This window comes from Fusarium venenatum (genome assembly GCF_020744135.1).
Source record: "Fusarium venenatum strain MPI-CAGE-CH-0201 chromosome Unknown EDB82scaffold_1, whole genome shotgun sequence".
Classification (NCBI taxonomy): domain Eukaryota; kingdom Fungi; phylum Ascomycota; class Sordariomycetes; order Hypocreales; family Nectriaceae; genus Fusarium; species Fusarium venenatum.
This window is the reverse complement of record NW_027072129.1, coordinates 5,684,702-5,703,718: the sequence shown is the minus strand read 5'-3', so window position 1 is coordinate 5,703,718 and position 19,017 is coordinate 5,684,702. Positions and strand designations below refer to the sequence as shown.

The 19,017-nt window shown below is 49.2% G+C and overlaps 6 protein-coding genes across 6 annotated transcripts; 2 read left to right on the top strand and 4 right to left on the bottom strand.

Moving 5' to 3' along the window:
- Window positions 1-910: 910 nt before the first annotated feature.
- Window positions 911-3,838, bottom strand: EDB82DRAFT_456979 (CASP C terminal-domain-containing protein). Its single transcript, XM_025730290.2, has 3 exons — window positions 3,499-3,838; window positions 3,281-3,448; window positions 911-3,230 (listed from the first exon to the last, which is right to left on the bottom strand). The coding sequence occupies exons 1-3, from the start codon at window positions 3,608-3,610 to the stop codon at window positions 1,342-1,344; spliced, it is 2,169 nt and encodes a 722-aa protein (XP_025589429.1). The 5' UTR covers window positions 3,611-3,838; the 3' UTR covers window positions 911-1,341.
- Window positions 3,839-3,990: 152 nt separating this feature from the next.
- On the top strand, window positions 3,991-7,929 carry EDB82DRAFT_532953 (uncharacterized protein). Its single transcript, XM_025730291.2, has 3 exons — window positions 3,991-4,293; window positions 4,353-4,777; window positions 4,827-7,929. Exons 1-3 carry the CDS (start codon window positions 4,134-4,136, stop codon window positions 7,824-7,826), a joined length of 3,585 nt encoding a protein of 1,194 aa, XP_025589430.1. The 5' UTR covers window positions 3,991-4,133; the 3' UTR covers window positions 7,827-7,929.
- A 132-nt stretch (window positions 7,930-8,061) lies between these two features.
- On the bottom strand, window positions 8,062-9,649 carry EDB82DRAFT_56480 (uncharacterized protein). Its single transcript, XM_025730292.2, has one exon. The coding sequence runs from the start codon at window positions 9,207-9,209 to the stop codon at window positions 8,298-8,300; it is 912 nt and encodes a 303-aa protein (XP_025589431.1). The 5' UTR covers window positions 9,210-9,649; the 3' UTR covers window positions 8,062-8,297.
- On the bottom strand, window positions 9,438-11,539 carry EDB82DRAFT_56403 (transmembrane amino acid transporter protein-domain-containing protein). Its single transcript, XM_025730293.2, has 5 exons — window positions 11,174-11,539; window positions 10,862-11,123; window positions 10,618-10,809; window positions 10,157-10,557; window positions 9,438-10,094 (listed from the first exon to the last, which is right to left on the bottom strand). Exons 1-5 carry the CDS (start codon window positions 11,324-11,326, stop codon window positions 9,666-9,668), a joined length of 1,437 nt encoding a protein of 478 aa, XP_025589432.1. The 5' UTR covers window positions 11,327-11,539; the 3' UTR covers window positions 9,438-9,665.
- Window positions 11,540-12,329: 790 nt separating this feature from the next.
- On the bottom strand, window positions 12,330-14,866 carry EDB82DRAFT_471400 (uncharacterized protein; the record flags this gene model as incomplete). Its single annotated transcript, XM_025730294.1, has 2 exons — window positions 12,330-13,711; window positions 14,350-14,866. The coding sequence occupies 2 exons, from the start codon at window positions 14,864-14,866 to the stop codon at window positions 12,330-12,332; spliced, it is 1,899 nt and encodes a 632-aa protein (XP_025589433.1).
- Window positions 14,867-17,112: 2,246 nt separating this feature from the next.
- Window positions 17,113-17,688, top strand: EDB82DRAFT_487464 (uncharacterized protein). Its single transcript, XM_065608309.1, has 2 exons — window positions 17,113-17,243; window positions 17,296-17,688. Exons 1-2 carry the CDS (start codon window positions 17,119-17,121, stop codon window positions 17,396-17,398), a joined length of 228 nt encoding a protein of 75 aa, XP_065465633.1. The 5' UTR covers window positions 17,113-17,118; the 3' UTR covers window positions 17,399-17,688.
- The last annotated feature ends 1,329 nt before the right edge of the window (window positions 17,689-19,017 follow it).

Genomic DNA, 19,017 nt, shown 5'->3' with positions numbered 1-19,017 from the left:
CTGTTACACGCGCCTGAGCGTATGGGCGGCAAGGATGAACAAATGACCATGATTGGATCATACGCCAAGATCTGTATGTAAAAATAAAACACTGGCCCTTATTTCCCACGTTGAAGATGCAGCTTGGCTCATATGTGATGATCATTCAACGAGATCCAATCATTAGGTTTCCGTATGTAGTCGCTAGGGTTATTATTGGCCGAATGGTAGTAGTTTAAGCGCCTGTCTCGGGCGACGGCATATGGATCCACGGGCGTTAAGAGATTATTAGGTCTAGAATGGAGACATGGGAATGACACGATAATGATAATTCCGGTTTCTATCCATTTGCCATGCGGTATAACATGCAGATGATGTGAGAGATCTTGTTTGTTGGTTTGCTTTTGAGATCTATGATGAACTTAGTATTAAAGCTTTGGCCAAGTCTTACTTTCTGAGGCTGATCCTGTGGCTTTAGTTCATGAAGTGCATTTTACTTCATGTCAGCACTTGAACATTAATTAATGCACCTCAACGTCTTTCCCCTCTCTTCAATATACCAAAAAAAAAAAAAAAAAAAAAAAGATCAATATCACAGGAACCCTAGTACGGTCACACTCCAACCTCTTCACAATTCCACCCATTCTCAACACAACCAGGGTCCCTTGATAATATATTCCAAGATCTCTCGGCGCCACTTGTGAACCAACCTCAGTCCAGTATCAAAACATTCAAGACCTTGCAAGAAACGAGAAACAAAGGTCCTCGGACATAGTAAATTGCATACAGGGTACTGATAGATTTGCTTTCCATGTATGAAACTCTGATTGGTCCGCGGGCCATGCTTGTCGACGGGCCGCGATAAGCGGCCAGCGGCTGCAGAAAATAGCAACGGAGCCCCGCGCAACGTCGAACAAACAAAAGAACCCCTCTTCTATTAATTGGGACGGGCTATTTTCGCTTTCGTTTCCATCATTGACCTGCATCTCTAGTGGGACGAAAGGGTTGTCACATGTCTGGTTTATTTCTTGTTGAAGAGGTTGCTTAGGTGGATCATATTATGCTCTAATCCCATAATTACCTATACTGGGCACACATATCATCCGCGAATGCCACCATCACTAGACCACCATTTATTCATCTTGGCATCTCGCTAACATTTATGCCAGATCTTACTTGCTTGACTCCCAAATGCATATAACAAGTTCCCATATATCCAATTACTCCACTACCGAGCCGCTTATAGTGCAGACTTATACTGATTGATACTGATACAGTCCCGTCTCTTGCGGATATTCGTTGACTCATTCCTTTTCGAGCTCTTGACCAAAACACTCCCAAAACAGGACAGCGCGTCGCCCTCTACTTGGCGGGATCTTTAGGCGCTCCGTCCATTGGACTGCCAAGTGAGCCCCCGGCCACTCCAGCTGCCGCTGCCGCTGCAGACTCAAGGTGGGTTACCCGCTGGACATCCGACGAACTCATCCAGTACAAGGACATGAAGACCAGCAAATGAAGTGCCACGCAGTATGCCGCGAACAGGTTCCGACTGGTCCTCGAAGCAAGTACTGTACGAGTTAGCGAGTATACTGCCCGTTCTGGTAGACTCATCCGCTTGTAGGCTCGAGCAGATTCCCGCCCGCGGAAAGCTGCGAATGGAGAAATATTGGACTCATATGCCTGGCGGTATCGATCCATGGCGATTCCGGGGTTTCCTGTTTCACCAATCGACACCGTCGACGGGTTAGGGTTTGCACCATATGCGGACGATGTTGCCGCACCACCACCTCGGTTATATGTTGAGACGTATCTTGTCTTTTCATACAGGTTCAGGTTATCCTTCTGTAGTGCTGCGACCTCCTGGCGCAGCTGTGATACTGTCCGGTGTGTGTTGGACAACTCCTCTTCCAATTCACCGTTCTTCTTCTTGTAACGGTCGCGCTGAGCCGTGACCATTGGTAGCATGCCCGAGCCACCTCCGTAGACTCGCTCGCCAGGTTCGCCTCCTCCCATTCGAGGATCCATACCACTGATGATTGATGATGTTGGCGAAATTCTGCCACTCTTACGTCCAACTGCCCGCGTGACATATGTTCCAGCAACAGATGCTCCCGACGGGAATGCGTTAGCTCCCTCTTCCTGGATTGTCTCCAAATCGCTCTCCAGCTTTTGGTTGAGCTTCTGAGAACGCTCCAATTCTGCGTTTGTTCTTGAGAGTTCTTCTTGAAGATCCTCGAGACGGCTCTGTAAGTCGTTGTGTGAAACGCGCAGAACCGTCAACTCATCGCCGAGCTTCTTGTTGCGTGCCAAGAGAAGTTTCTCCAGAGAGTTGCCCTCCGCATCCTTCGACTCGAGATGCTCTCGCACCTCATCGTCGTCACCTGTAGAGAACTCGATGCTCTTTAGAACCTCGAGCTCTTGTTTTATCTCGTCATAATCGCCCCACTTTTGTACTTTGTTCTTCAATGTGTCCCTCTCTTCCTTTAGAGCGTTCACCTCTCGCTCAATAGATCGTAGTTTACCGTCCAACTCTCGCTTGAGGCCTTCTTTTTCCACACGAGCAGCGTCCAGCTTGCGGATCATTGACTGGTTTTCTGACCTCACGCGCATGTAACCGGGATCGTCTTCAAGGTTTGTTTCAGGTTGCTGCTGGGCTGATGATTTAGCCTGTGCGAGTTCCAGACGCATCTGCTCGTTACGGGCTTCAATCTCAGCGAGGCGAGCACTCGTGCGATCCAAGTCAGCGTGAAGCATCTCAAGTTCGGCACTGGAGACTTGGTTGCGCTGAGCCTCCTGTTCATCACTATTCTTGCCCAATCGCTGGTTGACTTCGTAGCTTGCACGCATCTCACTCAACAGGCGCTCTTGCTTCTCAAGCTTGTCCTCTAGGGCCTTCTCCTTGGCCTCCCAATTATCCGTCTTCTCATCTAGGACAGCGGTCCATGATGTCTCCACTTCCTTGACACGTTTCTCGAGGTTCTCTTCCAGATCTTTTCGGGATTTTCGCTCACTCTGCAGCTTCGATTCGACATCCTCCAACTGGGTGGTAAGAGTTGTAACATTCTCTTGTAGGTGCTTATTTTCCTCCGTTATCTTCGGTAAAGTATCCTCGGCGAGGAGCATCGAGTCGACCGAGGCCTCAAGGAGTGGGTACGGGTCTGGCGCATCGGAGAAAGAAGCATATGTCTGGAGGAAGGCCGAGTTGACAGACTTGGAATGGTTCGTGAGAAGATCGATGAAGGTCTGATAAGCTGCAGTATAGTTAGCATGCTGAAGGATCAATATATTGCGCTACCCCTACATTTTAATAAACCCTTGATTTCTGACAATTTAGAAGTATCGTCGAGCTTACGGAACTCCTTTGTCTTTTGTGCCAGTTCTTTACGTTGAACAGTTGAGTCACGTTGGTAGGCGACAATGTCCGAAGCTGTGTTATCTAGATTCGAGACAAGAGTTGTGAGATCGATTGCTATGTAAAGTTAGTGTCTAGCCGTCGTAGATTTTTGCTGGTAGCCGTACTCCTCCATGCTGAGATCGCATGTTGAAATTTGTTCTCTCCGTCAAAGGTTGGCGCAGGCGCAGAGGGCTCGATCGTGGACGCCAGAGCGGCTTCAACGGCTGCGTCGCTCATTGTAGTGGTATTGGGTTGTAGATCTTAGGCGGCGCAAAAGAGTGTGTATAGCAGCCTGGGACGCCGCGAGCGTATCGAAGTGAATGTTTCGTAGTTGGTGCAGTTAGTGAGGTCGTCGATACGACTTGTCGTTGCCGTGGTCAAATTGAAGCCATGAGAGAATGTGAAGGGATGCGTATCTTGGGGCCAGTTTGCGTGGGCTAATTGGCTACGTAAGCTGTCAGGCTGTTGACGCCAGGGATGCAGGGGCAAGTCCTTGGACTGATCCCCCGCAGCCTTGCAGTTCAGTGAAGCACAGCCACTAACCAAACATGTTACAGCAGGTACGTAGGCGCTGTACCCACTCAAGGTCGCATCAGCTTCCAGAGCTTCAGATCCGATGCATCCACTTATTTCGGTCTACTGATGTCAACATAGCCTACCTGCGCCAGCCCATTCCAAAGCGTATACGGTCCACGATATATGAAAGCATATCAGTACTTGCGCTGCTCGCTCAGATGATGCTGTTGATAATTACGCCGCTATGACACCAGATGGCTCAGGCGATGGGCCTTCAATTATCAGCCCTGAGCTGACAGGCCGCGAGGTTGGCCCTTATGTTCTGCGGACATTGTTGGATGAAGTACCACTCTCTGCGGATGGTTCCCAAGACGATATCAAGATCAACTGTGTAGACTACTTAGGTAGGTCTCTGACCAATAGTCAAAATGTTTGTACCTGTCGTTGACCTATGAGCGTTTAGATGCGAACTTATATGTTGGCACATCCGCTTCAGAGCTGCTTCATTTTGTCCAGATTCCTCCCGACCCGAACGATCGATCCGGCCAACCCGTTTACATCCTTGCGTCCCGACTATGTCCTCAGTATGTCGAGACAACAGGAACTCCGAATTCGCGACCCGGTGTACAACAAATCTTACTACTGCCGCGCGTGGGAAAAGCATGTATCCTGTGTAACTGGACTGTCACTTTCTACTCTCTACCAGAGCTCAGCCCTGTCTTTGGCACGACGCTGGTCAAGAATTGTAGTTGGATAGGTGGCGTTGATCTCAACGAGCCTCTACTTGACAATGATGGTCCGGAAAGAAGTGGAGGTGTCACTATCCTGCTTTCTTTAATGCGCAAGATTCAGGCAGTGCGTGTAGGGGAAGACGCTCGCGTCACAAAGGTAGGCGTCAACATAGCGTGAGGGTTTGATCTATATTAACGGTTTCTAGAAAATTGACTTCTCGGGAAGCACTTTATCAGTGCGCAGAGACTCAATCGCATGTGTAGCGGATTCCAAATCTTATGCGCTCATTGACGTAGAGCAGCAACTGAAGATTCCCTTGATGAGCATCTCATCGTTGGAGGAGACTACGTCACCAAGTGAGATTGGACATGCTCAAAGTATTGGAACAGACACAACAAGTGGGCTTCTTCGGAGCTCTTCTTCGACTGGAAACCGCACAGCCAGCGAAGCCCCAAGCCATAGTCGAAGTACTAGCCTGGGAGGCTCAATATTAGACAGCATTCGTCGACAAGACCGTAGCAATGAGGGAGAAGATTTCCTTGGTCGCCACCCTTCGCCGCAACTGTCGTCAAGCCCGAGGCCCTCGATGGAGAGAGCCTCAACTCCAAACCCGTCACTAGATAAACCTTTGCCTGCTGCACCGTCACGTTCGGGCACCCCTTCTCAAACAACAAATCCACGACCCAAGCCCGGCGCGGTCTTTTTGAAACCTCACATTACCTCACCGACCCCTGATGAGTTCTTGCTGGTTACTGGGACCGATCCTTTAGAACCGGGAATCGGCATGTTTGTTAATTTAGACGGCGACCCTACGCGACCTACCCTTGAATTTACTAGGTATCCTCGAGAGGTTGTCGTAGATATCCCGCCTTCAGACTCTGACTCATCGCAACCGTCCCTAGGGCAGCAGGAAGAGGGGTACGTCTTGGCCTCAATGACCAAAGAGGTCAACGGCGACTTGAAGCACGGTCTCGAAATCCAGCGCTTTGATGCTGGCTCAGACGTAAACCCACAAAGATACTGGTTGACAGCTAGAGAAGTCGGCCATGACGCGATTTATGGCATTCGCTCGCTCGCCGGTACTGAAGAGACCCGATTCGAGGAGATTGTCCAGAAGCTTTCTCAAAGACGATATACACCTTTCTCTGTTTCTGTCACCCCAGGGACACCTGATCCGTCATCCTCAGGCAAGGCTTCGGATTCAAGGACTGCCTTATCGATAGAGCATCTGTCGAAAGAGAAGGAGCTTTTTGACAGAAATATTGACTCCCAAGATGAAGAGTCACTTCCAGAAGAATGGGAGGCAAATCGCAATGCAGAAGGAGAAGAGTTCGCTCGCCAACTTGCCAAGGCACATGCTAACTTGGCAGTCTGGAGTGGGAGTCATATATGGTGGGCTATCCGCAATCCTATCCTGATACAGCTTGACGCTGTCTTGGAAGCAGCCTGCGTTGGCGATGTTTTCAGTCCTGTTGAACTGGACAGACAAGCGATATTTACCACTATCAACTCAATCAGAGGCCGAGAGCCACAAACAGAGTTGGAGTTTATGACTTATGGATACATACGACAAAAGGCAGGTATTCTACTTTTGACGAACTTATTAAAAGCGCCCGAAGACAGGCAATTCACAGAGAAAGAAGTGAATGCGCTTGAAGAAGTCTTGGTCGAAAGTGGCCTGGATCCAAGAGTAGTGCTATCGTTGATTCCGAGCGTTCGGAACGAGATCATTGAAGGGTCGCGCGGTATATGGATATACGGTGGCGTTAGGAGAACGGCTGATGCCTACCTTCGAAGTAGGGAGTTCCAGATGACTTCAAAGGATGGTGTCGGGACATTGGAGCCAAGGACAATGCACTTTCTTCGGAGGTTTCTCGGTACCTGGCGGAAGAGAAAAGGCTTCGGTAGTGTTGCCGATGAGCGAGAAGTGTTTCACACTGTCGATGCTGCTCTGCTCCTCGTTCTTCTTGAGATTGATCAGCACTCTCCCAAGGGATTGGGTAAAGGGGGTGTTGTGCGATCAGAGTTGTACGAAATCGTGGACAAGGGTGTTGACTGCTTCGACCGCGCAGTCGGTCTGCTCGAAACGTACCATCGTCTCTTCGTACTGAGTCGCCTGTATCAGAGCCGCAAGTTGTCAGGTGATGTTCTGGCTACTTGGAAGCGGATCATCGAGGGAGAACAAGACGTTGGACAAGAGCTTCGCGAAGGCGAGCAGCGTGTCCGTGAGTATCTTACCAAGATCAGCAGCCAGGCTCTCGTTCAAGAATATGGAATCTGGTTAGCAAATCGCAACCCAAAACTTGGTGTTGAAGTCTTCGCGGAAGACAAGGGGCGCGCACCCAAATTCGAGCCAGCACAAGCCGTTGCGATCTTACGAAAAGAGGCACCTGACGCAGTCAAATACTACCTAGAGCACTTGGTGTTTGGCAAGGGACACACTACTTATATAAACGATCTAATGGCATACTACCTCGATGTGGTTGTGCGCGATCTGGAGTCTTCTGAAGAAAGTCGGACCATTGTTAGGGCGACTTATGCAGCATATCGAGCGCTGCAAGCTCCCAAACCTGCATACAGCCATTTTCTTCGGGATAATGCCCCGCCTGATAATGAGGTCTGGCACAGCCGTTTGAGGCTCCTTCAACTATTGGGCGAAGCAAATGACTACGACGCTGCAGCAATAAGAGACCGGGTCTCCACTCTGCCGGATGATCTTCTGGTGCCTGAGACCATCATTCTAGCCGGTCGGGAGCGCAAACACAATGACGCCCTTCGTCTCCTCATACACAACTTGGGTGATTACGATACTGCTGTTTCGTATTGTCTTCGAGGAGGTGCTGGCATGACAGGCGCGGCTCCATCTGAGCGACCTTCCTTTGAGGAGCAGGGACGGTTGTTTGGCGTCGTCTTTCATGAGTTTCTTTCCCTCGAAGATATCAGTGACCGCGTCGAACAAACTGGTGCCCTCCTCGAGCGCTTTGGTGGATGGTTCGAGATTGACGATGTGCTTGGTCGTATTCCTGATGACTGGTCCGTCGATATTGTTGCAGGATTCCTCGTTGGAGCACTCAAGCGTCTTGTTGGCGAGAGGCACGAAGCTATGCTCACGCGTGCCCTTAGCGGAGCGCAGAACTTACGCGTGAATTACGATTTGGTCGTCAAGGTGGAAGAGAAGGGGCCGAGCATTGAAGCCCCGAATTAATCACACGTATATACAGGCACCTGTTGATTGTATAAGAGGAGGGTTCACAGCGAGCTTATTTACTAAGAATACATCTAAAGTAATTCAAGGGCACTTCCCATCTATTTTCCTTATTGTGATAGCAGACATTTGTCCTTGTTCCTCAACTATATCGTGAAGCCTGTTTTGCCAACATCCAGTATCTCTGGGTGTTATTCCCAACCCCGATGGCGTCTATCTTTATGCAATCTCACGCCCCATCGTGAAGGCGTGACTCCGCCTCGTCTTGCGGGCGGTCACAGTCAGACCGCCTGAGGAAATAGAGCCAATCAGTGAAATATCGAGGACGAGACTAGGAACAAGTGTCTTGCTTCGCCACGATATCATGCAGCTATGAGTGGTTGGGTGAAATGGTCGTGGTATATAAAGACTCTTCTCTCCCCGCCTGACCATAGGAGGCTCCTCGACTTCTACCGACAAGTGATATCAGCTTCACGACGTCGAGATCCACTTCAACGAAGCGACGACGAGCCACCTCTTTCGAACCGTAATATCATCTTCCCGCTTGATATCCCATGGCCTCTCCTCGCCGTTGCAATCCCTTTCCCATATCCTCTCGACCTCGAGTCCAACCTCCTTAAGGGCCACGGCGTCGTAAAACCCGCTCATCTTCTGTCGACCCGTGTGGAAACCTGCGACAACCCAGCATCGCGCTTCAGGTGTGCGTTTAAGAAAGTAGGAGATGGATCGGTGTAAGTTGTTGTGCTGCCAGGGCATCCAGAGGCAATCGGCTGCAATGATGCGGTCAAATGCGTGCTCGCCTGAGACGCTGAAAGGGTCATCGAGCTCGCCCCAGGAATGGCCGTAGACGGACACCCCAGAAGAAGGTGTCGTTTTGGCAGAGGCGGGTGATAATGAGGGTTGGATGTTGCGCTCGACATTTGTGCGCAGAGTTTTGAGAACAGGCTCAGCTGGGTAATCCGTAACGACGACACGATTTGCGCCCAGAAGACCTCCCATGATACTTGGCAACGCGGTTCCAGCCCCGAGCTCAAGAATATCGAGTCCCTTTACGTCGAACGATACGTTGTTCTGGGCCTCGCGAGGCTTTTGCAGAGGTATGCCCAATGAGTCGGCTTCGATGAACTCGGCGAGCAGTAGAGAGGCGTTCCAAAGGTAGTGTGAGAACAGCTTGCGGTCATCCTCCTTCACAGGATCGGCAAGGTCGATAACAAGAGGCTTAGGAAGATGAGGTGAGGTGTAAGAGAGATTGTGTTCGGCATCGCCGTGTTGGTTTGTGATGTCGTCAGGAAAGATGACGCCCAGTGCGTCTGAAAGGTAGTCTTCAGGATCGACAGGATCGTCAGGATCGCTGTTGACGGAAATACGCCAGGTGAGAGACATGATTTAGTTTGATTTATTCGCAATACGATATCGACTCCAAGTTTTTTTTTCAATGTGGTGTCGAAGCCCAACTGACTCAAGCTTGCCCGAATTCGGTTTATGGCAGATCACTTGATCTTTTTGCAACAAAAGCCAAGTATGATATATCTTGTTCTTTTGGAAAGTTTAACGTCAGGGAATTGCTCGAGTGATGGTCACTAGAGGATATGATGAGTCGAATGTCTGATTTCTGTCTGGAATTAGGTAGACTAGATAGATAGATGGTGGGGCAGAGGCATTATCAAAATTGTCCTGACCGCTTTCGACGGGGACTGACTGACTTAGTCCTTGCTCTGTTAACAAACCATACTATCTATTCTTGAACCACCCTACTATCGAGATCCAAAAAAAAAAGAACAAAAATTAAAATAGCAAACACAAGAATAAATCTCCGTCTCCAGTTCGCCTCTCTCAGTGTTAGGCTGCTGCTACAGAGTTGGAGTTGTCTGCACAAGACCAAGGACGACCGCCTCCTTTCTTACCAGACTCGATAACTCCAATGACAGAACCATATGTTCCGGCAATCATCAAGAATGTTCCTGAAACGATGACAAATGCACTCCATGCAACCATGAGAATCCATCGTAGAGACATTTCCTGCTTACCCTTACTCCAGTTGTCGTACAGCCAGAAGCAACCATACGGTTGAAATGCTTGAAGAGTACCGAGCAGAGCTCCAACAAGAGAGACAAGACTTCCAAATACTGGGATGGCACTTGCTATAATGTATGCAAACAAAGCAGTGCCGAAAATAAGGCCCAACCATGTAACCCAATGAGTGAGAGTGTTTGCTGTGAGATGCTCCGAGCCTCGAAGAATTCGAACGAATGCATACTTTCCAGTCACCTAAAAAACGAGAGGCTAAGTACTTTGTCTATCAGAAGATACGCGGCGTATGGGAGACTTACATGAGTGTTAATGGTCGCACCAACGATAAGTCCTGGTAGAGCAAGACCATAAGCAACTTTCTTGATAGTCTTGCCAGCTGAGCCCAGAGCAGGCGTCGCAACATAAGAGCCACAGAAGTAGTAGATGATAATTCCTACAGTAAGGTATGTAGCTGTTGCGACACCCTGGCAGAGCAGCATGGCCTTTGTGTAGTGGCGTGGCTCGCGCATCTCGGCAGCAAGTGGGAAGAAAAGGGGCGTGCCGGCGTAGGCAAAGACAATGGTCGAAAGCGCAGCCATGGCATCGATAAATGTCGGTTCACCAACAAGTTTCCAGTCTGACATCCACTTCTCGCCTGTGTCGAGCTTAGGCGCGGCAGAGGGTCGGTCTTGGACCCCGACAGCGATGGTGACAAGGTAGACTGTAGTGCTTTGGTCAGTATTACTTTTCTATACAAATGTATATGGAGCGAGAAACCAACCGGAAATCAGCAGAGGAACGAGTCCAGCCCAGGCCAGCCAGCTCATTCGACCTAGTGTACGAATACTGGCACAACAGAAGACAATGGTGGATGCTACTGCAACGAAAATAGCAGTGCAAGCTCCATGTTCCGACAATGCATTGAAGCTAATGGAGATACCAAGAATACCGGATGCAATAGCAAAGACGGTAACTTGTTCTTGTCAGCGAAATTGTCTCGATTCCGGGCATTTATTCCCACTTACATAAGGCAAAACTCAGGCCAAGAAACTCTCGTCCAATTCGTCCAAACAAAATACCACCTGCGTCTCCAATGTCGTAAACCTCACGATGGTTGAGTTTGAAGGTGCCAATCACATAGTTGGACCATGTTGTAATACCTCCTATGAGGAGGAGACAAATGACGCCAGGGATGATGCCGAGGGTGTGAAAGGCCGATGGGATAGATAGAATGCCCAGGCCAATCTGGGTCTTCATCATCAAAGCAGCTGTTCCTAGCCATCCGACCTATTCATGTCAGTATCTATCAGTGTCATACACAACGTCCAGTTACTTACATTGCGGTAGTTGGGTCCGTCTCCTGTGATATCACCAAAGACAGCATCGTGGGCTATAGGGGCGTCAATGACTTGGACTTCGACATCTTGAGGATCCGTTGGCACTGTAGCCAAAGTCTCGGGCTCGTGCTTGGTCGCTTGATCGCTGCTCATTCTGCCGGTGATTGATGAAGAAAATGAAGAAAAGGAAGAGGGGTCTTCATGTTTGGCATGAAGGCGTCACTAAAATACTTGTGCTCATAGGTCCTCAAGATCACCAGCCTCCGTATTCGGGCCTTTACACTATATGATTCTTTGCTCAACATATCCCCTCATGGTGTTGCTTAGACTTTTCTTATCTTCATAGGGCTTGCATCATAGATTTATACAGAAGTTCGATTGGCTATAGTGGTGCATTCTCTGCACTCATAGAAAACCAAATGAGTGAGTCATCAGATATGTCTTGTTTGGTGATGCTCATCAACACTGTCAGATATTAAACAGGATATGAGAGTCGGACTGTATTGTTATGGAACGAAAGGGCACGGATCGCAGTTCGTGGTTGGAAGTAGCTTTGGTGTTCTTATCAAATTGAGATAGATGGTGAATGAGAAATCATATCAATTTAGACAAGTGCAAGAGATGCGATGTCAGATCAAATCATCAGCTGATAGTTTGTCATCTGAGTTGAGTGTGCAAACTATATATGAATCATCCCCTCAAAGAACGACTCAATCAGTTATCGTACAATGTGTCAACAAAAAGAGCAAGAACGAATCATGAAGAGCCAAACAAGTGCTTGAACAATATACATATTAGGACAGTGTCCTTTCGACTAAGTAAGCAATGCTATTAAGATCATCCATTATTGTCATTAGCCATCAAGGGGTAAGGTTCCAGTCCAAAACCCAGATAAAAACAACGAGTAAAAACACATGGGTATCGATACGTCAACTCCACGGCGCAAACACAGGCCCCAACCGATTCCGTTCCCTTTCCTTTAATCACCACCCGTTCCATGATTAACCCATCCCGTCATGAACAGCCTATCCATAAAATAAATATGAGGATGGCCCTTGTTCTAATACAATCCGCTTACGCCGTGCCTGAAATGCTTTTTTGTTTGTTTGACATGTTTTGTCCGTATACGTGAGTAGAGGGGTTGTCGTAGTGTTTGTTACAGAGTAGTGTTGATGTTGTTTGCAAGCATCTGCTGCATCTCCTTGAGCTGCGCAGGGGTAGGGTCATCGGAGATCCAGGGACCCTTCTCCTCCTCAGTAGCTCCGTGGAAGCCAGCAGCTCGGTTCAGAGTTTGAACATCGAGGTCGGTGACATAGGACTTGCCATCAGACAGCTTGATGCGGACCTCGTGATCAGTGGAGAGCATCATGTCATCCTTGGCAAGGCGTCGGGGACCATCAAAGACAGCCACGACACGTTTCTTCATGGTCATCTGACCCTTGTCGAATCCCCACGATGAAGGGTAATCGCGACGGTTCTTGCGGCTGCGCGATTTGGTTCCCAAGGCAACGCCACCACGGGAGTGAGTAACGCCCCGTGACTTCTGGACACCGTTGACGGGGTTGCCCTTTCTCTTGAGTGAAGGGGAAGAGTTACCCTTGGGTGAGCTCTCCTCATCCTCGTCACCACTGTCGTCATCCTCGTGCTTTGCCATAATGGTATCAGTGGTGGTAGGCAGGTTGTTCTTCTCAAGAGTCTGGTGAACATCCTTATCGTTCTCGACCTCAGCGAGGCGCTTGGCATTGATGGCCTCGGCAGGGTCTTCTTGCTGCACAATACGGAGCACACAGTCATCGAGATGCTCGTAGAAGTCCTGGGCGTTGGAGAAGGTCTGAGAACAAGTACTACACTTGCCAGTAGCGTCAGAGGCATAGCCAGACAGCTTCTTGTTGGCGTTGGCGTTGGCGTTGGCAGCCTTCTTCCTGCTGTTGGGAGGTGTCTGCTCAACACCGTGGACTGCAGTCAGATGACGCTTGAAGACATCGGCGCGGTTGAAAGACTTCTCCGCAGCCGATCCAGAGCCCGGGCAAAAACCGCAGACCATTGTGCCCTTGTAATGTGTGAGAGTGTGGCGGTTCTTGTCATACTTGCGAGCGAAACCCTTAGTGTGGTACTCGCAAGTCTGAATCGGACACTTCTCCGGGCGCTCATTCTGATGAGTGAGCATGTGAGCCTTGAGATCCTTAAAGGTCTTGCCACAATCAGGCCAAGTGCATCTTTGCTTCTCCTTGGACTCATCACTGCTGTACTCGCCAGGTGTTGGTGGGACGAATTGGCTGATACTTGGGGCGCGAATGTGGTTTTGGTTGTCCATTGGCGCACAGTAGGGGCTGCTGGGGAATGTGGATTGGAAGTTGCTGGCCTGGAGGAATGGTGAAGAACTATTGGTCCTCATCATTTGAGGTTGAGGCGAGGAGGAAGAGGCAGAGGCAGAAGGTGATGCGGGATATGTGTGGTGGTTGTGATGTTGATAGTGGGTGTCATAGGAAGGAATTCCCATAGGTGGACGAGTAAGCTCTGGGTGAATGAGAGAAGGGTCTATCATGGTAGAATTGGTTAGCGGTCAGCTCAAAGAGTGAAGCAGAAACAAAACAGTGGAGTTGAAGGTCAAGATGTATGTACAATAGGCGATTGCGACACAGACGGACAGGCAGGGCAGCGGAGCTAAGCCCAAGATGGGTTTACAGCTAGCCACTGCCGAAGACAAGAAGACGACGTCGCCAATCGTTTGACAGCGGAGAAGTGACATCAAGCTCCAATCGGGAAGACGGATGGCATGTCTCAGTTGACGGGAAAGCTTTTGGAGGGAGCTAAAGAATGACTTGGAGGGAAGAAGGGATGACATGGGAAAAAAAGAAAATAGACGAATAGACGAGACAGCTCAAAATGAGGATCGACGAGCACTACCCAAGAGCCGAGCCGATGGTATCTTGTTGAATAGCAAACGACTTCATCATAGATTGAAGCTGCTGCATGACAGGGCAGGGGTTCGCAAACACTAGCATATGGTAGTGGTGGGGGAAGAGAGGCCTCAGACCCCTCTGACTGGGGCTCAGTTTCTAGTCTCTGCCTCTCTACCAATACCATTGCGAGACCCAGGGGGGGGGGGAGAAAGGGGATCGCCGAAGCTCGAAGCGAGTATCCGTTCGTGCTGTAAGAAATAATTTTGAACTTACCAACAAAGGCCTTGGCCGTGGGAAAGTCGAAGCTGAGCTCCTCCATTCCCGAGCCAGGGAATGACGCAAAATCAGATCCCATGTAATCATTGCCCACAATCGTAGGCTGGAGACCGAGGCCCTGAGGAGTCCACTCGGGCATTGCACCCATTTGGCCGTGGTGAGATTGGGGAGATCCAATTGCTGAAGAAGCTGTTGACGGAGCCGAGGCTGTTGAAAGACTAGACGAAGGTAGTCTCATATCCGAAGACTCATCGGTGTACATGCTCGGTGATGCGTGGCTGTTGAGCATGTAGTTAGGTGCCTCGGCGTACAGAGAGGGTTCGACAAAGCCCATTGAAGAAGCATAGGCATCTGGGCTGGCGTTCTGGTGCTGGAAACCATAGGCATCGGCTGGGATGCTCACGTCCATGGGGCCTGAAGTGAAGATGACGTTGGAGTCGGCATATCGAGCATAGTCCTCGGCGTCAGGTTGAGAATGGAACATGGCGAATGACGTATCTGACAAGGCTGTCATGATGTCTTTGTGGGAAATGTGAGAGGTAAATGTGAATGAAGATGTGGAGAGTTGTGTATCGGCAGGGCGAAGCTTGTACTTGTAGTTGGAAAGCTCAGAGTGCAACCACGTTTATCTATAGCACCAAATAGTGTCAGAGCCGGGGGCTTTAACTCAAGTGAAGCGTAACGAAGCGGAGGCGGGAAATGTTTCTAGTTTTCGAAGCCAAAGAATGCGTATTCGTAGGCTGGGGAAATCTTACCTGCACTTTGCATTCCAGAAGGGAGTGAAGCTTGTTGTGAATCAAAGTTTCGCAGGGTCTGAGATGTTTCTGGCGGATGTGGGATTGGACACGGTAAAGGATCCTCTTTTGGTCGACTTTCCGGGGACTCGTCAGTTGTCTTAAAGATGGATGGTATTTGAGTGATGATGATGTCGAATTGTAAGTTGAGTGAGAGTTGTTTCAGGGTGAAGATGAAGATGAAGATGGAGGTCCGGTGGGTAAGTGTGTAAGATGGGAGGAAGAACACTGGTGCAAGTTGAGATATGCAGGAACCACTTGTTGATCGTATCGCCTCTTGATAGTTTGATGGGCAGAGACGATGTTCTTAAAAGAAACACTAAGTGGCCTTGAATAAGGTTGTCGTTGTTGAGTAACGAACTCTTAGACCAGACCCGAGGAAAGGGTTGGGGGCTGCCAACGTAGATATAGTCAAGGCACCGACTACACTAAGCAGAGACTACTCTGCACCTGCATTCGGGGCCCGTCCGTGGTTTCTCCAGTTGATTGACAGGATGGATACCTCGATGAGAGGCTGCTGGGGAGAGAACCCTCCCATGCACAGCGGTACGTAGCCTGCAGAAACGCTGTGTGCAGTGCCCGGGTTGCCTTGCCTTACTTTGGCTTGCCTGCCTGTAGGGCCTAGTTAGGGCCCAGCAATTGAAGCCAAGCAAGTGTCGAGCCAGGGGACCAGGGGTGGAGGGGAAGGGGAAGGGCATGGGAGGGGAGGGTAAGATGAGATATGGAGTGGGGGTGAGTCGAGTCTACCCGTCATTTCACCCCCATCACCATCACCGGCGGACCAGCCAGCCATGGGAGCTCAAGCTCAAGCCCAGTTTTAGGTCAAAAAAGAAAGAAGGAAAAAAAAGAGGGTGTGTTTGTCTTGCACAGCCGTGGAGATGGTCTAATCAAACAAATATGTATGTATGTACGTAGGCATGAACAGACAGTCAAAGTAACCAAGATGCATAGAGAGAAGCAAGCAAGTCAGTGGCCCAGCGCTTTGCAACGCCAGCCTGCCTACAGCAAAAACAGCAACGGTGTACCGTTTTGGAGTTCCAGGCTCGGTATTCAGAGACAATCTGCAGCCATGTCTGGGGTTCCTTGGCATGATTGAATTAGATTTCGGGAGGGGGATTAATCAGTCGATCAATCAATAAGACGGGAGTGTATATCAAGAATGGAGGGGGGACAGAACACCTCAAGAGACAACGATTGAGGCGTATCGCCTCCCGCCTTCTTTCACCAAGGGGACTTACTTGTCACATTGTATTGGTATCAGTATTGCTTTGTATTGTAGTGTATGCACTGTATATCGTGAAAACGGGTCGGCTCTCGCTAATGAAGGCTTCGCGATATGGTATGCCTTTCTTTGTCTTTTGTCTTGTCTTTCATATCAAAAAGGCGGAGGTCACAGCAGAGAGGTGTGTGCGTGCGAGGAACAGCTTGATTGATCTACTACGAGTATTGCATGTACCGGTACAGCGATGATGGTCAAGGCCAATATCTAGCATCTTGACAGGGCGAGTTGCAAGGGTGAATAGGTGCAATGTCGAGGTAGGGCGTTCCGCTCAAGGTAGCTATACTTGTGAAACGTATTTCTTCAGTACGTAACTGACACTCCACTGTCCAGTCGATACTCCAGGGGTCTCTCTCCATCGCACGTCACAACTCTGTGGATAGTCTATTCATTTAGCGGTTGACCGGTGCCCCTCACGGCCTGTGTTTAGACATGGAGATCAATGTCACTGAGTTGCTATTCGTAGTAAAGCCATCCATCCATTGTCCTTGATAGCTCCATATAGCACCGCAAGCTGCAGATGTGATTGAGATGTGTGAGGGGAAGGATAAAACTAAAATAAACTCGATGCTAGATACGGTACGGTACGATAGTACAAACTCAGTTGACGAGCTTGGGTGCGTATGAACGGCAACCATCGTTAATCACCCGCGATCCGCTTTATTATTATGGTTTTCTCAATGAAACCCCTTGATGATATACAGTTATGGTACTGTGCTCCCGGTGATGGTGATGGTGATAGTCGATGCAGTTGATCTGACATGGACCAGGCTGTCGGTGAAAGTTAAGATACCAGGATGGCATATTAATTATCTAATGAGCGCAAATCCCTCCTTGCATTGTCAATCATTAATAACATGTTTATTATAGGATATTCGCGACATGTCCCAAAGTTGGGCGATCTTGCATCCATGCCGGGCGGGTTGCTTTTTACTGGGCATATCCTGTACTGTTAGTAGTTGATCACCAGTAGGGTAGGCATCTCATCACATGCGCAGCATTCCATTCTCTATAGCCCCCATGAACTTATTAGCTGCTTTAGTGAACTGCACTTCCCGCGTCTGCAATTCTCTGGAGCCGCGAGACAAGCCTTCTCTCAAAACGTGGTAGTTGAGAGAGCGAGTTGAGCGAGAGTGGGTGGGGCTATTGGTAGATATTTTTATCAATAACTTGATGCATAGCACAGCACAATGTGCATAAAAAGACTGCATCCATCCATCTTGTCCGTTGTGCTGTGTTGTGCTGTGCCTCTCTTTTGGTTCCTTTCCTCTCATGGTTGGGTTGCCCGATACCTTAGTAGATTACAGAGATAATTCACCTACCGAGTATTCAAACAACCAATCCCGTACTTCGGTTACGAGATAGTTCGATCGGCCCCGAGCACTGGGGGCGCAGTCCGGCTTCTCCTTCTGCTTTCCCCCCTGTAACTTTACTGCATCTTCACTGTATCTTTACTGCGCTGACTTCACTGAGCCATGACCCTGAATAATCCCTCCTTTCCCCTGCTTCTTTTTTCTCTCCCCCTGTCAACCCGTTTCCCGACATGGTCGCTGCGCCCTTGTCGTTGGCTCGCACGTTGCATCTCCCGGGGAAGGCGTCCCAGGAATCTCACATCGTCTTGGCTATTCCCAATCTAGTCACTCGTGTCTGAACTGCGGAAGATCACTGATGTCAGGAGTTTCCTCTTCGAGTCTCTCACTGCAACTTGGCATGCCTGTCAACTTTCCTCCTCCCCCTGCAAGTTTCGCTTGGCAACTCTCCTCTACACTATCCCAGATGTCCGTCATGATCAACCAACAGTTGATTAATCAAACTTGCAAATCGTCGGCAAAGTGTTTCATCCCCCGAGCCTAGCAGTGGTCCGTCTCCATAATCTCCATCTCGCCATCAATTGACTCCAGAAGCTTTGCGGAACAAAACCGTCAGTGACAAACAAACAAACACAACGCCGGTAATGGGTCAACCTCCACATGGCGTCGGCTCAAGTTGACGCGCCGCAAGACGGTTGCGCCCTATTACAACAGTACCGAACCGGAATGTAGACGACATGTTTACACAATGCCAGAAATTATACAATTCGTATAGTTTTGATTCGATCAACCGTCATTTTCCAGGTGGAGTCGTGTCAGAGAATCGTATCCACGGGGGAAATGATCAAAGAAAATACTCCATGAGCTTGCATGTCCAAAAACGCCATGTCATCTCTAATCTAACTGCGAACCAAGACTGCTTCATCTCAACATTCTAATGACCAATGTCAACAGTCTACTGGTCCTTTCTTTATTTGATGGCGTTCCCTTACTCGTTCAAGCCCTTCTTAGTCAGGGTCAAGTTGATGTACAAGAACAATGTGTTGAATGATAAGGGCTGTGTCTTGGTGCCATACACACTAAAATAAGCTAGACAACGGAGTCAAGTCCTCAATACGGGCATCTACCATTCGTAGGGCTTAGCCAGGTAGCAAAACCCTGTCCCGTTTAACGTTAATGTTTAGAAGCAGGAATCGTGTGTCTGAGATATCGATGCTTCTGTCTCTCTATCCGCAAATTAGTGAGCGGCAGTTCTGACAGACAAACTCTGCGCTTCAAAGGA